This window comes from Macadamia integrifolia, unplaced genomic scaffold, assembly GCF_013358625.1.
Source record: "Macadamia integrifolia cultivar HAES 741 unplaced genomic scaffold, SCU_Mint_v3 scaffold_187A, whole genome shotgun sequence".
NCBI classification, from domain to species: Eukaryota; Viridiplantae; Streptophyta; class Magnoliopsida; order Proteales; family Proteaceae; genus Macadamia; species Macadamia integrifolia.
This window is the reverse complement of record NW_024870634.1, coordinates 343,401-364,632: the sequence shown is the minus strand read 5'-3', so window position 1 is coordinate 364,632 and position 21,232 is coordinate 343,401. Positions and strand designations below refer to the sequence as shown.

Here is a 21,232-nt window from a genome sequence, read left to right as displayed (position 1 = left end):
AAAAAAAAAAAAAAAAAAAAAGAGAGCAGAGCAGCAGAAGAAGGAAAATAAGAAGAGGAGAGATCCAGAACATCAAAAGAAAAAGAAGTAGAAGATGGAAGAGAAGACAGAACCAGAAGAAAGTGAGAAGTAGAACAAAAGAAGAAGAAGAAGAATAAGAAGAAGAAGAAGAAGAAGAAGAAGACGACGAAGGTAATGTACCTGGTTTGTCGCAACTCCACTGCTGGGGTCGAAACACCACTGCCGGTCATGGAAGCCCCTAAGTCACTTTTCGGTTTCCCCTTCACAGCAACTTTATTGAACAACCTTTGCACCACAGTTCTGGCATTGCTTCCCTTGGTTCGACAAAGCAGCGTAGTAGAACCAGCCTCCCCGGTTTCCATCTCCAAGAAGGAGAATAGAGTCTACTTTGTCTGTAAAACTCACCCTTTTGTCCCTTTTCTTTTAATTGTCTTTTATTTCCTAAAATACCCCTCCCTTCCTCTCTTTTGTACTTCTTTTAAGTGAATTCCTCCCTTCTTCCTAAATTGCCCTTCTCATTCTCCCCTATTCCCTTTTGGTCCTAAATTTGTTTAGCTTCCAAGTGCTCTTCACTCATATGAGCAGTAAAATTTCTTAGTGAACTTTATCAAATTACAATTCTGCCATCCCATTATCAACTTCTATTTATTTACCATTTTACCACTCATTTTATTTGGACCTTTTATCATTGTCATAGAACCATTTGTGTTCAAATTCAGAGTGCGACTGCCAAATGGAAAGCCTGCTCATTTATTGATTGATGAGAGAATACGACAATTTTGTCTCACGATCTGTGGTGGATATGTTCATAGTTTTTAAGGCGGTAAGGCGACGGAGGCTTTTGAGGGTCTTTCGAAGCGCCTTAGCGATAAGGCGGGCATAAAGCGTCGCCTTATCGAATAAAGCGTTCCTGTGTAATTTTTTTTATAAAACCAATCTATTTGGCTTAAATCCTAGTTGAATCCTATTACTTATATGTTAAATAAATATTAAAGGTTCATATTCATACCAATGTAAAATATTCATCAAGAAAACAAATCAAAAAAGTGAATAAACTAAGTTCATCTTCATCAATCATCAATCATCAATCATCAATCATATTAACATATAATATAAATACATAATTATGAAACAAAATTATAAATATAAAGAAAAGAAGATGTAAAAAATACAAGTATTTATTATACTTACCTCTATGATGCCAAAATGAGTACCTAAGCCCTAAGGTCATCCATTATATTTCTACCCCTGTCAAAAAATAATGAAGCTCACCGCTGCCGGAGCAAAATGGTCGCCTGGATCAGTGGAATTTCCTTATTCCTTGATTCCTTCTCAAACCCCTTTCTCAAAACCCTTGACAAAATCCAAATCCTGTTTGTGAATCGTGTTTTTGTTTTGTTTGTTTTGGTTATTTTTGGTGGAGTAAAGCTGATCCCATACATCTCAAGTGTTAACAAAACCATACACCTACCAATAAAAAATCTATATTTGGAATCTTCATCAAGTAATTTTAAAACGTGTTTTAAAAAAAAAAAACCCATAAGGCGCCACTGCACATAAGGCGGAGCACTTCCTTACCATCTCTAGACCGCATCAGCGCACGTTGCCTTACCAACGCCTTAAAAACTATGGATATGTTGTCAAAGACCAATCAGATTATTTTTGAGTGAGAGGATGATGTATTCATTGAATTCTCTGTTTCTCATTATTATGATGGCGCTTTTCGTGAAGTGTTTGACTCTTCTTAACACATCATTAAATTGGGTCAATGTTGGTTTGAACAACGACACGGCATCCTTGATCGTGACAACAATGTGTGCAACCTCCAGGCTTACCACATGCGTAAAAAAAATTTAATCTTCATGGATTGGCTGGGTCAAAGAAAGTGATAACCCCAGTACAACCATAAGACGAACCAAATGCATCAACACAAGTGGAAGACTGTCCTATAGTGGAACAGGTGATGACAACGGAAAGTGAGAAAGTCGTGGATCAAGTAATGAAAGACATCAATGCAGTGCCAGTTGTTCACCATCATGAGTTCGTTCTTTCCCATGATTTTCCGGACTTAAATGTACCTCTACACTTTCACATCTTGGATTTTGTTTGCGATGCAGACAACGAGCAATTCACCCCCCGCTCGTGAGTTTTTATGTTATCATTTTTTAAAATTCGTGGATGAGTTTTTCTTAACATTGGGGGAGTTGATGCAGAATTGAGGTTGAACTTGGTTGACCCTTCGGGCAATCTCAACCAAGATGAGCTGAATTCGGATTGGATTTTTGGGATTAGTAGGATATCTTAGAATTTACTTTATTTTGGAAATAATGAGTTATTTTATTTGGGAGGATATGTAATCTTTTATTTTGGGTAGCTTTTCGTCAATTAGGGAGTACCAATTTGAGGTTTATTTCGTTTCTAATTTTATTAGTTAGACTTGAGGAAGTAATTAGTAGTTGCTATTTCAGTTTTAAATTTTAATTAGGCAAGTTTTAATTTCAGTTTATTATATAAATACATGTAACCCAAGTTGTTAGAGAGATTTTGAGAATGAATTGAATTGAATGTTTTGGTGCCGGGTATGGGGCAAGACATATGACCTCCTTTCCCTCCTTGTGCGAATTTTTCTCTTCTTCCCTGCAACTCTGAGTTCTCTTAGGGATTTCTTCCCTTTCTCTACCGGCCCTCCATCACATTGCTTGAATCCATGTAGTCGACCCTATTAAGTTGGGATAAGGCTTTGTTGTTGTCAGAATTCTTCACACTGATAATGGCCCATAAGATACTGATGGGGAATTCCAAGTGTATTTGGTTGACCAAGGGATTCTATATCAAATCAGTTGTGTAGACATCGCTACTTAGAATGGGGTTGCAAAGAGGAAAACCACCACCTGCTAGAGGTGGCCAGGTGCTTGATGTTTGAGACTCATGTTCCCCCTCACTGGAGTGATGATGTGCTTTTTGGTGCCTATCTAATTAATCGGATGCCTTCCCATGTATTGTCCTCTCGCTGTCCTGTTGAGGTTCTGATGGGTTCCTCTTCATTTGTTATGCCTCCCAAAGTGTTTGGGTGTTTGGCCTTTACAAGGAATCACCAACAACATGGGAAGTTTGATCCTCATGGGATTCGTTGCATCTTCCTTGTCTATTCTCCTATTCACAGGGGTATCGTTGTCATCATCCTCCTACAAGACAATTTTACATCACCATAGATGTTGTGTTCCATGAATCAAAAGCTTATTAACTTGCCATTACACCTCTTCAGGGGGAATCTACTAGAGTGGAAGATGTGCCTCTGAATCTCTCATTACCCCATTAGAAGTGGGTGATATGTTTTTTGAGGAGCGTACAACCAGCCAGGAACAACACGGATTGATGGGTATAAAAAAAACCCTGCTAAAAATCGATTTGACCAAAACCCTACTAAAAAAAATCAATTAGGGCAGTAATATCATATCACGATCCAAGAACAATCACTCCATGTGATTTAAGCCATAGTAAACGCAGCAATAGGCGGCTACACACTGGAGAGGTTCAGCAGAAGAAGGAAGTCAGTAGAGAGGAATGTATAAACCCTAGGTTTGATCATAGAGGCTCTGATACCATATTACGATTCTAGAATCCTGCAACCAAACCAAGGAAAGAAAGAAAAGAGAAGAAGAAAGAAAGAAGACTGAAGAGAGAAGAGAGGTGAGAGGCGAGATCACAAATCACTCTTTAAAGAGGGAACCTAACTTGCGATTAGAACAGAATAATGGCCATTTATGTGTTGAAGCATTCACGGATGCAGATTGTGCTAGTTGCCTAGATGATTGGATATCGACCTCTGGGTATTGTACTATGGTTGGAGGAAATGTTGTCACTTGGTGAAGCAAGAAGCAAGAAGCAAGAAGCAAGCAGTGGTTGCAAGGTCCTCCTGGGTCTTCTTCAGGATCTGTGTTCCAGTTGACTTTCCTATGCGTTTTTGTGACAATAAGTCCACCATTAGTATTGTACATACTCCAGTCCAGCATGATTGTACGAAGCATGTCGTGATTGACCGTCACTTCATCAAATAGAAGCTGGAACATGGCGTTATTTGTATACCTTTTGTGACCTTTGAAGCTCAGCTAGCTAATATATTCACTGAGAGTCTTCAGTGGTAAAAGTTTTCATCCTATTTGTAGCAAGTTGGGCATGTTTGATGTGTATGCACCAACTTGAGGGGGAGTGTTGTAATGTGCGGTTTAAGGGATGTTTTAGAGTCCAAATGGGTCCTTAGGTCCTTAAGGGTGTTTTGCTCCTTGTAATATTCTAGAACATTCTCCATGATTATAAATAAAGGTGGGCTGGTCTATTGGAGACATAAGCCCAAATCCCCAAATCAACAAATGCCTTGGTGCCCTAGACAATTTGGTGATAGGCTAGGCAGTTGCCTAGGTGGCCTGAGTGACTATCGGTGTTGCCCATTCCAATTCTAGTTTACTAAAGGTGTGGTATTGACCAGGGAAGAAAAGGTATAATCTCTCTTAGCTCAATTTGCATGTGTTTGTGGGTTGTTATGTGTGATTTTTTACTTTTAATTTTTTTTTTAACAAAATAATTTGATGGATGCCTTCTAAAACCTGCTCCTAGGATCTCCTGATTTGGTGCATGTCTATTGTCTAGAAGCCTAGGGAGCTCACTATTATACGTTGGCTGGGTGGTTATCATCTGAGACCTTTGGACCGTCTATTTTCATTGAGCCCACTGCTTATGTTCTTAATGAATATGCAGGTGGAGTGATAACAAGTTGCAGGTCATAGTGTGTACGGTATGTATAATTACTAGTTATACTCTTATACACCTATACTTTAATTTGTGCCGAAGTAGGCGTGCCTTTCTAACAGCTTTGATTATGTTGCAGGTGGCATTTGGTATGGGAATAAACAAGCCTGATGGTGAGTATCCCATATTTATTTGATTTAAACACTTTTTTCTTTAATAGCTACAGTGATATATTTTATCGGAATATAAATCAAAACATTATAATTAACTGTATGGAGTCTCTTTCCTGTGATTGTTATATGATGCGCCTCTGCAAACAATAGTTCATAATATACCACACTAGCACTTTTCAAATTATCCAAAAGCTGATCAATATTTGGGAACTATTGCATGTTAGCTCAGTCTGTTAAAAGAAATCCTGGAAATTCACAAATCTTAGGAATAAATTCTCATACTGCCACATGTATTTGTAGCATTCTTCCTAGACCCCTTTGTATATGAAAAGGGCCATCTTCCTTGGAGCTTTTTTTCAATAGTGCTATGACTGGTATCAGGTCTACTAGGCTAATATATCAAACTGGTTGGTATTAGTATTCCATGGGTCCACACTGGATTGAAAATCTAGAAAATAGCACCTTCCCATCTGATACATTATTCAGTTTATGAAGTGATGGCTGGAGTTTTCTTCTTCATGTTAGCACATAAAAGCATTTTGTTCGCTGGCACATAAAAGCATCTTATTTGCCGTGCTTAGCCCCCTATTTTGAGCAATCAATTGTGCTCACTTTATGAAGAGCTGCAAACTACCTATGCTCCCTGGATTCCTTAATTTTTTCCAAAGAACTTGAAATGGGTAAAGATCATAGTTGTCACGGCGTCAAATCGATCCAAGGCGGTGGAGGGGTGGCTAATCGATTTGGCGATTAATCGCCCATTTTGGCGTTGCCATGGCGGTCAAATCGCCCGTGTCATTTTTTATTTTTTCTATTTTCTAAAATTATTTAATATGCTACTTTTTTATTTTTCCTATTTTTTAAAGTTATTTAGCATGCTACAAGCCTAGAATATATACCCTATAACATATAAAACAAACATTAAGTAACATCAAATCATCAAAAAAATCAACATAGCCATATCATGTCATCAAAAATCAACATAAATTATTGACTTATACAGTTATACATCAATTCATCACTCATCAACATAGTTGTCACGTGTGGCATAGGGACAAACAATCAAGGAGCATTCTTTTGATTACTAAATATAGGGGAAAATGAAGCTTGAAAGTAAAAAATCAACATGTACATCACACAAAAGTAAAAAGTAAAAGGCTAACTTGTGATTGAAGCTTGAAAGTAATGATTGGAAGTGAGTGAGCAACCTGAACAAAGTAAAAGGTATATATGTCAATATATCATATATGAATGACAGAATGAGAAATATATATTTGGAAACCAAAAAATAGAATCATTAGATCAAATGATGAGATAAGTGGCTAACCTGTTAAGCTATTAGTGACTTACTGAAGCAATAAAGCTTGATAGCAAATGAACTCAACATAAAAAAAAAACTTAACTAATCATCCAAGTTCAAAGTTTAAAGTTTAAACAATATATAAAATCCAAACACTCAAACAGTCAAACACAAATAACTTAATCATCATAATCATCCAACAAATCAACAGATGGCAGATTCCTTTGTTGTCCTTGTCCACTAGAAGCATTTGCATTTTCATCAAAATTATCTATGACATCCAAGTCATCATTCACATCATCCTCTTCTTCCAAATCTTCTTCCCCATCTGATTCTGATGACTCCCCAACATCCCTCCCTCTACCACGGCGTGTGTAGCACAAATTTCCTCTAGAGGTTGATGATTGAGCTCTCCTGGGTCGATTGGGCCCCTCCATTGTTGCCCCCATTGCTCTACCAGCAACGTCCCATGTGAGATCAGCATCGGGATGGACTACATCATCCACTTGCTCGTCAATCATCCACTCACTACTCCAATCCAGTTCATCAAGCACAAGTGGATCATAATTTCTGTTGAGGAGACGTCTTTCTTGAAACCTTTCTTCTAGGCGGCGATTGTATTGAACATAGACTAGATCATTCAAACGTTGATGTTCCAGCCTATTCCTCTTCTTGGTATGAATTCTGAATTCATAAACAATAGAGAACAACAAACAAAGTTATTGTTCCAAAAATAAAAAGTCTAAAATATGAAATAGAGACTTGAGACCCAGCTACTTACAAACTCAAATGTGCTCCAGTTGCGCTCGCAACCAGAAGAGGAGCAACAAAGCCCTAGAATACGTCTTGCAATCTTTGAAAGCTCAAAAGCATGACCTCCAAATGAACCCCACCAATTAACTATAAAAAATAAATATATATAAAAATAGTTAGATTGATATTTAATATATCACACAAGCAAAACAACTAAACATTAAACAATGAACTCTACTTACTAGGACTCATGGTTGCCCGTGATCTAATTGCCATATCCGAGGCAAAACCACCTCGAGAATATCTATACAAAGTGGCTTGAGTATTTATCTTGTCTTGTAAAGCTGGTTCATGTATCATTCTTTCAATGACTTCATTAAATGCAAGCTGTAGAGAAGATATAATTTTGTAGCCACCATCATCACCTTCCTTATAAGAAAAAAATTTGCCAGGATTAAGAAATAGTGCTGCTCCATACAAAGGACGCCCCATCTGAATCTCCCAACGCCTATTAACAATATCCAACACTTTCTTGTAGTGCCTTTCTTTATCTCCAAAATTTTCTTTTATTTTCTTTTTTGCCTCATCCATGGCAAATTGAACCTCAGGCATAGAAGGCCTCTCATCACCATCCACAATCCTCAAGACAGTAAGAAGTGGCTTTGAAGCTCTAAGACAATTTTCCTCACCATTCCAAAATGCTACAGCAAACACCGTCTCAACCACTTTCTTCCCAGCTTCGGTCTTTGCCAAATTAGAATTAGTCCATTCTTCAGAAATAAACAAATGTCTCAAGTCATCTCTATGTTTTAACAAGCTTTGAAGTGTCAGAAATGCAGTTGCAAATCTAGTAGCTGCTGTCCTCACAAGATCCCTCCCATTTGTTCTAGCCCTCATTGCATCAAGAATGCGTGTGTGCCTATAGATGAAGTTGGTTACTTTTTTTGCCTTACTTATCACAGTCCTATTAGCATTCAAGAATCCTATTTCCTCCAACATCAGGTCAATGCAATATGCTGCACAAGGAGTCCAATACAGCTTTGTCCTCTTCTGCATAAGCATTGTACCGGCTAATTTGTAAGCCGATGCATTATCTGACACAACTTGCACAACATTGTCCTCACCAATTTCTTGAACTTTGTTGTCAATCAATTCAAACAACTTCTCTGCAGTTTGAGATATGTTAGATGCATCAACAGATTCCATGAAATAAGTCCCCTCTGGACAGTTAACGAGGAAATTAATTAAATGCCTTCCTCTTTTATCCGTCCACCCATCAGTCATTAGAGTGCACCCATACTGCTTCCAATACTCTTCATATTTATTCTTCATCTCTGCAGTTCTATCCTTTGCTGCCTTCAACAATGGCACTCTCACTTCATGATAACTTGGGGGCTTATATCCTGACCCGTACTGTGCAATAGATTCTACCATCACCTCAAACCTCCTTGACTTAATAGCATTGAATGGAATACCACACTGATAAACCCAGTCAACAATGTGATTATCAACTCTCTTTTTTTCTTCCGCTGATCTAAACCGGTTCTCTATAGTAGTCTGAGTACTACCTTTAAGATGCCTCTCAGCAACCACTTGCTCAGGAGTCCGTCTAACATGAGCATCCATGGGGCCCCTTACTTGTGGCTGAATGACTACTTTCTTTTTCTTAGCAAATGTCCCAGAGCTAGGAATAAGTCTAGAGGTTGTAGAAGAAGGAGTCCTACTAGACTGTCTTTGACCTTCAACTTCTATATCAACACCAGCACCAACACCAACACCAACACCAGCACCAGCATCAGCACCAGCATCAACATCAACATCATCATCATCCAAAACGTCTTGCATCCTTTTCTTCTTATTGCGCATAAGAGCTGCATTCATCTCTGTAGCAATCGCTACAGTTGTCTTGGTACACTTAGCAACATCTCCATATCCACCCACCAAATGTTGCTTTAACCTTTTAATTCCACACTTGAGGTTTTCCACAAAGAGTGCATTTAACAAGGTTCTTGTCTGACAGGTCAGGCCAATACCCATACTTCCACCCAGGGTCATTTGATTTGGCCTTCCTGGTTGGGTCTTTGGATGGATCATATGCAGCCGTGCTTATATTATCATCCCCACTACTACCAGGTCCACCAACAGTACCATCCATTATGAACTCCTATAGTCCTATCCTACAAGTTACAAAACAGAGTAACAAAGTATGTTAAGTGTTAACCAATAACATTAACATGATAACATAAAAAAAAAACAATCAAACACTCACAAATCCAACTTAATCATTTCACTTAACACAAATACACAACCAAGACCATTGTCAAGTTCTTATATTTTTTTTTTTCCAGCAATCTAAAATATATGATTTCCCATCTTCAGATCAAGAATCAAACTCTAGATAGTAGATAACTAGATATACAGATAAAGAGGAAACCATATTATAAACATTGAAGATTTGAAGTTACTAGTAGGTGGGGCCCTTACCTGGTTGTCGCTCTTGCTGCCGAAGGAGAAGATGTCGCAGGCGATATCGTATTGTGGTTGTTGTCGTTCTTGCTGCCGGAGAAGGAGCAAAGAAGATGTCACTGTTGGTTGCTGCCGGAAAACCAGTCCTATATGTTGGTTGCTGCCGGAGAAGGAGAAGGAGGAAAAGAGTTGCAGACTTCCAGTGGTGGCTGCCGGAGAAGGAGAAAAAGGAAAAGAGTTGCAGACTTGCAGTGGTGGCTGCCGGAGAAGGAGAAGGAGGAAAAGAGTTGCAGACTTCCAGTGGTGGCTGCCGGAGAAGGAGAAAGAGGAAAAGAGTTGCAGACTTGCAGTGGTGGCTGCCGGAGAAGGAGAAGGAGGAGAAGACTTGCACGGTGGCTGCCGGAGAAGGAGAAGGAGTAGAAGAGTTGCAGCGGTGGCCGCCGGAGAAGGAGAAGGAGGAAAAGAGCAGCGGTGGCTGCCGAAGAAGGAGAAGGAGAAGGAGAAGGAGGAGAAGGGTTGCAGCGGTGGCTGCCGGAGAAGAAGAAAGAGGAGAAGAGTTGCAGCGGTGGCTGCCGGAGAAGGAGAAGGAGGAGAAGAGTTGCAGGCTTGCAGCGGTGGCCGCCGGAGAAGGAGAAGGAGGAAAAGAGCAGCGGTGGCTGCCGAAGAAGGAGAAGGAGAAGGAGAAGGAGAAGAGTTGCAGCGGTGGCTGCCGGAGAAGAAGAAGAAAGAGGAGAACAGTTGCAGTGGTGGCTGCCGGAGAAGGAGAAGGAGAAGAGCAGAACCAGCGGTGGCTGCCGGAGAAGGAGAAGAAGAAGGAGAGGAGCAGAAGACGCAACAGTGGCTGCCGGAGAAGGAGAAGAGAAATCGTTGCAGCGGTGGCTGCCGGAGAAGGAGAAGAAGGAGAAGGAGAGAACAGTTGCAGCGGACCAGCGGTGGCTGCCGGAGAACGAGAAGGAGAAGAGAAGAACCAGCGGTGGCTGCCGGAGAAGGAGAAGAAGAAGGAGAGGAGCAGAGGACGCAACAGTGGCTGCCGGAGAAGGAGAAGAGAAATCGTTGCAGCGGTCGAGGGTTTTTGGTTTTCGTCTCTTCGAACTCTCGAGCTTCGATCGAGGGTTTGTGGCGTTAATTGAAAATTTGAAATCGACCGAGGGTTTGGTCTCAAATCATAATAGAAAATGTTAGTAAAAAAAAAAAAAACCCAATTAAAATATATAAATAAAATATTGATAGTAAAAAAAAAAAAATCGACCGCCTAGGTACTAAAACGTGGTATGGCGTCCATGGCGACGCCAAGGCGTCGCCTATCCGTCCAAGGCGACCGCCAAGTGTGCAACCATTAGTCGTTGTACTGCCATGGCTATGATTTACCGCCGGGATGCCAAGGCGCCGCCTAGGCGACGCCTAGGCGACGCCTTGACAACTATGGTAAAGATGTGATATCTGTACCCATTTTTTATTAATTTTCTTTTGAGCTGGAGTTGGAGGAGTTCTGGGTTGAGAGGGGTTGACACACCTGGACAGAATTTCATTAAGTTTGAATGAAGGTCACTATGGCTTCCTTTTTATAATTCCCCTGTTTAAATTCTACTTCATGTCTTTGCCCACTAATAAAAATAGAAACTGGATATGCATCTCAAATTCTTGCTTCACTTTTGAACAGACTTTATGGATTACATTTTACTAGCACCAAAAAGCAACCAGAAGTAACTTGTGTTATCATCCATCCATTTGTATCTATGTTGAATTAGCCCAGTCAGCGTTTGGAAGTCCTTCAAATAGAAATAGTGTTTGTTTATTTCTGAAAATCTGTTGGATGGGACTCCCAAAGATACATGGGGATTTTTGTAGAAGTATCCAGATGTAGTACTCTGTTTGTTAATAGAGAGGCGGTCCCAACAATGAAAGCTGGTCATGCACTGAACAGCCAGTGGTACTTGGTAACAAACTGTTGGCTTAAGATGTCTTGTATTCCGTCACAGTTTAATCCAGGGAGTATTGGTGCAGCGCCTCGACAGGCAGGACGGCAGTCCCGCTAGCTGGTTAGCAGGCCGTGGGGATTGCAAGGGGGGCAGGAGGCCCCCTGTATAGCAGAGGGTGTAGGGGGGTGCAGCCCCTCACTCAAATTTTTTATTTGAGGGCAGCTGTGTACTTTCCGGATTAGGGTTTTTCGCTATATATTTGTAGCGAGGGTTTCTTTCTCTGTAATGCAAGCAATACTGAGAGGTGTGAGGAACGAGTGTTGTAACCTTATTCTCCATTGATAGTGAAGCAGGACGTAGGCAATCTTGTCGAACCTCGTAAATCTGTGTGCATTGCTTGTTCTTATTTTTCCATTATCTTCTGCATCGTTTTAGGGTTGCATTTCTACACAAACTCTGCACCAAACAGCTAATGGTACTTGGTTTAGTCACAAACTCTTCCTAATTCATTTTTAACTTCAAATGCTGAAATTAGTTGGCATCATAATTGCCAAGTGGCAAGGTGACCCAAGGCGGTGTGCCGAAGGGCTTGTCGCCTACGTGTAGGCGACCAAGATGCCAAGTTTCTTTTGTATTTTCCCTATTTCGTAGCATTATTTAGTATGCTACATATACCTTGTCTCATAAAAAATCCATATGAAGCCACATCAAGTCATAAAAAATCAATGTTAACCACATCAATATTAAGTCACATTAAGTTATAAAAAATCAAAATTTAGAGAAATGTTCTTGTTCTCTAATAAGTTTGACTGGTCAAATGATTTTATTTTTACAACAGACTTTTTGTAAACCAAATTTCAGCAAGTATAAGATTACTGAAATCTAAGTTGTAATGGTAAAATTATGTTCTGGTCAAACTTATTTTAAAGTGCTTGAATGCTATTACAATCACCTGGATGAAAATAATTTTATGGATATCAAAACAAAAGATTATTTTATCGCACTTTAGTTTTTAACAATATTTTACTATGATGAGATTTATAAAATTTTTAGAATTGCGACAAACCCAAGCATTTGAAAGTTGAAAATCGCCACGCAACAAAAAATCCAGTTTTTGTCCTTGGACCGAGGGGGCGGTTGACCTTTTTTTCCTTTTTGGACCTTGATTTTTAAACTATTTTTGTTGGATTCAAATATGGGGTATTTGCTAATTTATGAATACTATCTTAAATGTTATTTGCATAAATAAGTGATGGGCCTTGTAGTAAGGCGATTATGCACTAAGGAGATAGTCACCCAGACCCTAACTAGGCTGCCTGGATGCCTAGTCTATTGTGGGTGGTACCTTCTTTTGGACCTTGCTACTTCCATACTAAAAAACACAAACTATCAATAATATATTAATCAAAAGCAGTGAAGGAGATTCCCTTGAAGAATCTTGGTTCCTACAATGTCATCACGAGTTAGGTCAATGTCGTCAATGTACAATGCAATTATGATTGATCATACCTAAGGAATTCTTTGGTTGAATTTCTAATGCAATTTAAGGGAGGTATTTCAATTTCTTAGATTTTTTTTTTTGGTGCTTAAGTTGAGTAGAAATTTGTAAATAGTTGGAGAGCTATTTTATAATTTCTATCTCAATTGATTTCACCCTATTTCATGATTTCTCTGTCGCATTTTGGATTTTTTTGGATGAAACATTGCCCTTGAATTACATTTCATAGCCTTAAAAGCCTTAGTATTATTATTGTCAGTCATATTATTATTGTCAGTCATATTTTTAATAATAATTATTATTAATTTGTTTTATTATTTTCATTCTTAGTACAATTTTTATTTATTTCTATTATCGTTCTTCTTATTGTTGTTATCATTACTATTATTATTGTTATTATTGCAATTGGGTTACATCTAGGATCAACTTTAAACCCCTATTTGTTTTCGCTTATCGTGGATGAATTAACCTGAGGCATTCACGATGAGGTTCATTGATATATGATTTTTACTGATGATATTGTTTTGGTGGATGAGACAAAAGAGGGGATTAACGTCGAGTTGAAGTTATGGTGATCAACATTGGAATCAAAAGGTTTTGAGATAAACATAGTTGTCATGGCGCCTAAGCGAACCAAGGCAGTTGAGGAAGGAAAAAATTAAGCTGACAACAGCAAGGCACCTAGCCAATTAAGTTGCCAATCGGGACAAAGCTGCGTGGACACCTTCACAACTATGAAGACAAGTAGAATGAATATGGAGTATATGGTGTTTAACTAAGACAGATAATGAGGTGATCAAAATTGATGAGAGGAGGGTTCTGCAAAGTGATTATTTTAGGTATCTGGGCTCAATCATAAATAAAGAAGGTGATATTGAGGATGATGTTTCACATAATTAAAATAAGATGGGTAAAGTGGAGAGGTGCGTCGGGAGTGTGGTGTGAATGATGTGTTCCTAGGCCTTCACAGTTAAGCAGAAGGCTGATGGTACAGTGGCTCATTACAAGGCTAGATTGGTTGCCAAGGGCTTTACTTAGACCTATGGAATTGACTACCAGGAGACGTTTGCTCCAGTGGCTAAGATGAACACGATCCATGTTATCTTATCTTATGTTGTTAACTTATGCTGGGACCTTCACAATCTGGACATGAAGACTGCATTCTGATGCAGATAAGTCACTTAATGGACTGATTTTATTTCAAATATTCCTTGGGTTGGGTTATGTATGTGTTGGGCCTTTGATCCCATGGGCTTTCTTTGTAATGGGCCACTTTAATGGGCCTAAATATGGGTAAAAAATAGAAAAACGGGATTCAATTCATTAGTTTAGTTGGAGTCATGTTTTGAGTCTATTTCCTTTGTTTTTTTTTTGGATGAATAAATAAATCATTACTAAGGAGAAGAATATACAAGGGGAAAGAGGGTGGAAAAAAAGGAGCAAATCCACAGGGGGGCTCAAGAGGGGGTTAAACCCCCAACAAGCTAGCAAAGGTATCCATTTATTTGGGGGGGGGGATGGTAGTGGAAGGGAGGCCCGGGAGACAACAATGAGCCTATTCCTTGAAGTGTTGCAAACCGGGCGGAGACGGAGGGATCTTAGTTTGGAAGTAACATCAAAATAGATGGCTTTTCAAATCCCTTCGAAGGAACAGGAGTTGGGGGTTCATCTACGAAGGTTACGTTCCATCCAAAGGTGATTGATGGTGGCGCAAAAAGCGATCTTTTCGATTGTGTCACATATGGTGGAGCCACTAAAGGTCATGTCAATCAAAATCCATTCCCGGGGGAGGGGAGGCTAGGACGGGGGCAAGACTATGGTTCATGAACTAGGTCTAACCGTATCCCTAAAGGTCGATACGATATGTCTTGTGACTTTTAAAAGTCACAGGTTTCGACCATGTTTCTACATGTTTCGACCGAAACATAGGAAATTTCGACCATACCAACTGGTTCGACTTGAACCAAGTCCTATATAAGTTAGTTTGGAAAGAAACCCAAGCCTTCTTTAGTAGAATTCGACTCTCTTAGTTTTTTCTCCTAGGAGTGGGAAACTTGGGGAAACAGTGTAGATTTCCATTTTTTGCCGAACAAAGTTGAATTTAAGGGTGGTTCTTGCTTCATCTACATAAGAAAGACATGTTGGACCAAAAAGGTATGTCCCAACTTCCCAAAAAATCATTTTTTTATAGAATATACTTGTAAATAGAGTAGAATTATTTAAATTTTTTATATTACTTGGGAGGACCCGATCTACGCATTTGCGGTGGCTGAATTTATTTATTTATTTTTTCTAGTTTTTGAAAATTAATTTGCCTATAACATATTTCAGTGAACAAGTCAGCGTAATGATTATCGAACCTTTGGTTCACCACATAAGTAAGACTTTATGTATTTCTTTTATGAAACTAATGATGTGATTGTGTTAGAAATGTTTAAAATAGGATGGACACAAAAAATCAGACAAAAAAAATTTTTGAGGGTCGAAACCTAAGTTTCCACCATACCGGGAAAAATTCCTCGGTATCCTCGAAATTTCCCAGGTTTCGACCAAAATTTCGGTCTCCCCAGGGGTCGAAACCCGATACTATGAACATTGGGGAAGGCCAGCAAGAGCGAAGGACCTTCTTTCAAATAGAAGCATAAAAAGGGCAAGAGAAGAAAAGATGGTTAACATCTTCAGTACCATTCCAGCACAAACAACAGGAGGTGGGGATATGGATGTGGCGGTAGTTGAGGAAAGATTGCGTACGGAGGCATTAGGAGAGGGCTCGTCAGACAGTGAAGCTATGGTGAGGGATGTGCCCTTTAAACCAGATGATGTTTCGTCAAGGAATAAAAGGGTCTTTGGAGCGAGTGAAGTTCCAAGCAGAGGCGGAGGAGAATAGGCCCGAAGAGGAGAGCATCCAATTAACAATATCTTGTAATCCTCTGTGGCCAGGGGGATGGGAGGGGGGAGGACCAAAGGTCCACCAAGGGGGGAGGGAGAAAAGGAGGGGACCAGCCATCGGGGGAAAGGATGGAGGCCACAGTGGCAGAGCAAAACAAACTAGAGGAGGAGATGATTCTAGGGGAAGCCAAGGGGAGAAGGATGCCGTCAGGGTGCCAGGGGTCAAGCTAGAGAGGTCAAGGAGCCGTTGCCAATAGTGCAAGAAATGGCTATGAGGGCAAGAGGTCTAGAATTGAGGATACTGCGCTAGATCCAGGAAGCATCAGAAGAAAGGATGACAGTCCAAAGGGAGTCATTTTTAAGAGGGGTAGAGTAAATCCAGGAGACCCAGATGCTGCTTTGCTTGGAGACAATCTTCCGAATGAGCTTAAGAATTTGACATCCTTGATTTTAAGGAGGCCTAATCCTCCTCCAGCCATGGGATGGCAACCATTAGACTAGCTCATGGGGTGGAGGAATCTGGTGGCATTAGATCCTTTCCAAGGGAAGGCACAGAGAAGAGAGTTAATGGCCTTGTAAGTGGAAGCAGGGAGTAAGGATTGGGTTAGGCCTTTCCTTTTTAGTGTTTTAGTTATTTTTGAGTCTTCTATATAAGTTTGTTAGGGGCAACAACATTGAACACGAATTTATTAATTAAAAAAAGAGGGCTTATGCTATTGTGCTGTGAGATACCCAAACCTGAGGGGTGAGATGCCCATTCACTAGTTCTTCTTCCCCCTTCTCAACCCTCCAAATTCTCTTTCTTTTCTTATTTTCCTTTTTTGTTTGCTGTGAGAGAGTGTTTGAGAGCTAGAACTAATCTTTTGGAGGACATCTTCTCTATTCAGCTAGAATTTCAGATCCTGCCTGGGATTAGGATCACTTGTGATTCTAGTCCTACATTATTTCGTATCAGAGAGTAGCCAAACTAAGGATGGAGCCACGTGAATTTCGTGAGAAATTTTCTTCATAGATCTTCCTTGAATGGGTAAAAGAATTGTACGACTACTTTGATTCCTACAACCTGACAGAGGCACAACGACTTCAATATGCTTACTCCGAAATGAGTGTTTGTGTTCGAATACAATGGAGAGTCCGTGAAAGGCAACTTCAAGCTCAAAGGTGTAGGCCTAGAACTTGGGACGTTAGAGTATGAGTTGGCAGGCATGTACCTATCTAAACGTGAACGAAGTATGTACTTTCCTCCACCGGAGTTCCCTCTAATTACACTCCAAAAACCACCCACATGTGACGAGAGCATGAAGGAATTGTTTGACCATGTGGCCGTTTTGTTGCAACAAATTGCAAAGGAGCAACAAGTGAAGGGACCTCCAACCAATGAGCTAGAGTCAAAAGTTGAGGTTAGTATTGAAGAAATTCGAGCAATTCCTATTGTCAAGGAGAGCTAGTCATTGATGATCCCATCAACGAGACTCATGTGGAGGAATTCGAAAGCAACAAGGTTGCCACAATGGACAATGAGGTTGAGACTGAGGAACTTGACACTACAACAACTGTGATGACTGTGAACATCCAAGCGGAAGATCCTAAGGTGCTTGAGCTTGAAATTGTGGAGGTCAAGAACACAGTGGTTGAAGGCGTTCATGTGGATGATCTCATGGATACATTTGAGTTTGTTGAAGCTGAGCATGTGGAGTTCGTCATCCCGTTAAAGTATCCTGAAGATCGAGCTCCTCACATTCGAGACTACATCCTTATTATTAAAGAGCTACTTGGATTTTTTTACGGCTTTAAGAGGGACGTGAACCATCTTATATTCACCCTCACGCTTTACAAAATTTGAGGACGAATTTTTTCTAAGAGAGGTCGAATTGATGCAGATTAGTCACTTAATGGGCTTATTTTATTGCAAATAAGCTTAGGGTTGGGTTATGTTCGTGTTTTTTTTTTTTTGGGATGAATAAATAATTCAATACCAAGGAGAAGAAAATACTGGGGGGAGAGGGGGGGAAAGGACCAGGACTGACCCAGCCAACAGGTTGACCAATGCCGAGGCCAAAATCCAAGCAACAAGCAACAAAAAATTACAAACTACATCTACGCAAATCAAAATAGCAATATGCAGAATTGATATCAAAGACCATCAGCAAAAAGGGGGGGGGGAAGCTATAACCCAGAAGACATCAAGTGGGGTGGAGGAAGTCAACCTGAAGGTTCCAGGAGGTAATGATGTGGGAATTTCTGGGGGTATTATTTGCTGGTCTAGTCTGAAGGGAAGAGGTTTTGGACTTAACATCAAAGTAGATAGCTTTCTAAATCTTATCCGGGGAACGGGATTTGGAAGTCCATCTACGGATGTTATGCTCCATCCAGAGATGATTGATAGTAGCACAAAAATCCAATTTGCCAACAGTGTCACAGATGGTGGAACCGGAGAAGGTCATATCAATCCAGTTCCATTCCCTGTCAATAGGAAGGATGGGTCTTCTGTTTCGCCAACATTTGGACAACCTTCCAGATGTAGGAAGAGAAAGGGCAAGAGAAGAGATGAGGGATGTCCTCAATGCCAAGGGGACAGAGGCAACAAACAGGGTTGGCAGGGATATGACGATGGATGAGAAAGGATTGGGTGGGAAAGCATTTGGTCAGACATCGCCAAAGGGTGAAGCTATGCCGAGGAATGTGATTTTTGAACCAAACAACCTTACGCCAAGGAACCACCGGGGAAGGGGTGCAGATAAAAGACCAAGTGGAGGCGGAAGAAAATGATTTGTTAGAGGGGGGCCAAATACATTTGTCCTCTCTTCCTCGGTGTTTTGGGGGAAGAGGGGGAAGACTGGACCAAAGCTCAAGGAGGGGCGGGAGGGAGGGCGGAGGGGACCAGCCAAAGGAAGAGATAATAGAGGAGAGACAGAGGCATTAGAAGGAAGACTGGAAGATTAGATGACTCTAGGTGAGATGAGGAGAGAGAGGATGCTAGATGGGTGCCAGGGGTCTTTTGGAAATATCCTAGCCATTGCCTATAACGAAGGAGATGGCAGAAAGGGAAATGGATCTATGGTCAAGAATTTTTTGCCAAATCCAGAAGGCATCCGGGATGGAAGGAGCAGTCCACAAGGAATTAGATTTGAGCAGACCCGAGTATATCCAGTCCACCCAGATTTTTTTTTGCTTGGACACAATCTTCCATATGAGCTTAAGAATACCAATAGAGTTGGTGGTTTTGATTCTTCTAATCCGCAGAGCTCCTTTAGCTTTGGGAAGATAAACCTTGTCCCAACTTAAAGGTCTTAGGAATTTAGAGGAATCGGAGCCTTTCCAGAGGAAGGAGTAGAGGAGACTCTTGAAGGATTTGATGATGGAAGCAGGGAGTAGGCTTGTAAACGGACCAAATTCGAATCGAATATGGTATTATCCGTATTCAAATTCGTTTAACAATCCGTTTTCCGAATTCGATCCGGTTACTCGTCGGACATATAAAAGTGGTATGATATTTGAATTTGGTATTATAAATGATTCCGGATATTATCCGGTCCGATTTGTTTAGCATACAGATACTGAATATCCAGATATTTACTAGCCATTTACCGATTATTTACTTAATAGATTAACCAATTATTTCAATTTTTTTTAGTATTTGCTTTTGAGTGTACACATAAAAATCATCTAGTTCAATCTGCATAAACTATATTGCTAATTAAAAAAACTTTAAATGGCTTTATAAAGTGTATTAGTTTGGTGTTAAACCCAATACAATTTTGGGAATATTAGTTTTGATGAAATGAGAAGAACCCCCTAAACATAAAATAAAAAGAACATATATAAAATAATTTGAATGCATGGATATAAGTTGCCATGACACTATCTTAGAAACAAAAATTGCTAAAAAATTCAACCTCCCTTTCTAACTTCTAGTCTTCCATCCATGGTTTGAAATCTCGCCAAAATTTGAAATTTCGGAATTTTGGTGTTTTTTTGGTGCTGAAACGCAATTACATACGAAATAACATTTGTACAAAATTTCGGTCGAAATTTTGGTATTTTGGCCGAAATTTCAGTATTGTTTCAGTATCTCGGTACATTCCATATGTTATAAATACCATATCTCGGTTGAAATTTCGATTATGTCTCGCCTGTCTCGGTGGTTTTGGTTCCAGTTGCATATTTTGAAGGAAAAAGTCTAAGTCTCCAACAAGCCTTTAATTTGCCACATCATCATACATTTTGGCTTCCATTGGATTCCTACAAGATCTACACATTCAAAGCTTAGGAAAGGTAAAGTTCTTTCTCCAAAACCAAGTAAAATTTTCAGAACAATTCGATGGTTGCTTCCAAACAATGGTGCAACTCTAAAACAATGTCATGTCCTAATATTTTTGCATTTTTGTATTCTAAGCATGTTTATTAACCTTAAAATAAGTTACCCACAAAGTTTCAGGTCAAAATATGGCAATTTGACCACCGAAACAGTCAATCGAAAAAAAAAAAAAAAATACACCATTTTGGCCGAAATTTTTCCAAAACGAAACGAAACTTCAGTTTCTAAACCCACCGAAAGACCGAAACGAAATGAGATTTCGAACCTTGCTTCCCATCCCATCTTCTAATCGCAAACCATTAACCACTAAAAAGAGTAAACCTATCCAAGTCTTGTGTCTTGCTCTCTTTCCAACCCAAAAAAGGAGGATGACAACTCCAATGACAGAGGTATGTAATTTATAACTGGCATGCAAGCTGGATGAGTACTTTAGTGGATTCAATCTGTGAGTCCTGAAAAATAATCGAAAGATGGCAATTTGGAAACATAGAACAACAAAAAATCCCATCAATATCCACAACCAAGAATTAGATATATGTGAAGAATTCATAGGAATACAAAGACCAACATTAAGTCATTAACCTCATCCTTTCAAACAATAGATTTTAAAAGATTGACATTTCAAAAGTAAAACCTACTATCTTTTAGATCAGCAACCTTATGAACTTGACCAGAAAAATTCCCATCACATGGAAGCAATGCTTGTCTTGCTAAGAACAACTTAAAATTTTCTGATTTCCTTCAAAGACCTTCTTTTTTTTTTTTTTTTCACATTCATCAATTCAAATAATATAAATGAAAAGGAAAGTTGAATATGACATGCCAACTATCAAGAGATTGATTCAGATAAACAAAGTAAATAATTAGCTCAACACCATAAAGACTGCACAAACCTTCAAACCTATGTCTACTTTGGTCTTCTTGTTCACTCAGCTTCAAGCCAACCAATAATATCAACCTACAAAAACTGTTAGATAGAGATGGATAAGATTTGTTGAAACACCACTACCTTATAAGTTACATGGTTTCAATAGTAGTCAAAAGAATGAGAACTGGAGATCAAGGAGTACCTATAATAGACCTAACACTAATAACTAAAACCTGACAGTCATGCTTATACATCCACAGTGGAAGCTGATACAAAAAAAA

At 39.6% G+C, this 21,232-nt stretch overlaps 1 protein-coding gene across 6 annotated transcripts in view; it reads left to right on the top strand.

The window, feature by feature from the left end:
• Positions 1-5,249, top strand: part of LOC122071084 (ATP-dependent DNA helicase Q-like 2) — a 38,018-nt gene extending 32,769 nt beyond the window's left edge. For 2 of the 6 annotated variants that reach the window (XM_042635359.1, XM_042635357.1), the window contains exon 9: positions 4,669-4,803. Coding sequence is in view for 3 of the 6 variants with exons in the window: in XM_042635357.1 (XP_042491291.1) it covers positions 4,669-4,717 (49 nt within the window). In the remaining 3 variants the exon portion in view is untranslated. Of the gene's footprint in view, positions 1-4,668; positions 4,814-4,906 lie in introns of those variants that run through there. The other 4 variants (XR_006138051.1, XM_042635356.1, XM_042635361.1 and 1 more) reach the window with 4 other exon arrangements.
• Positions 5,250-21,232: the final 15,983 nt, after the last annotated feature.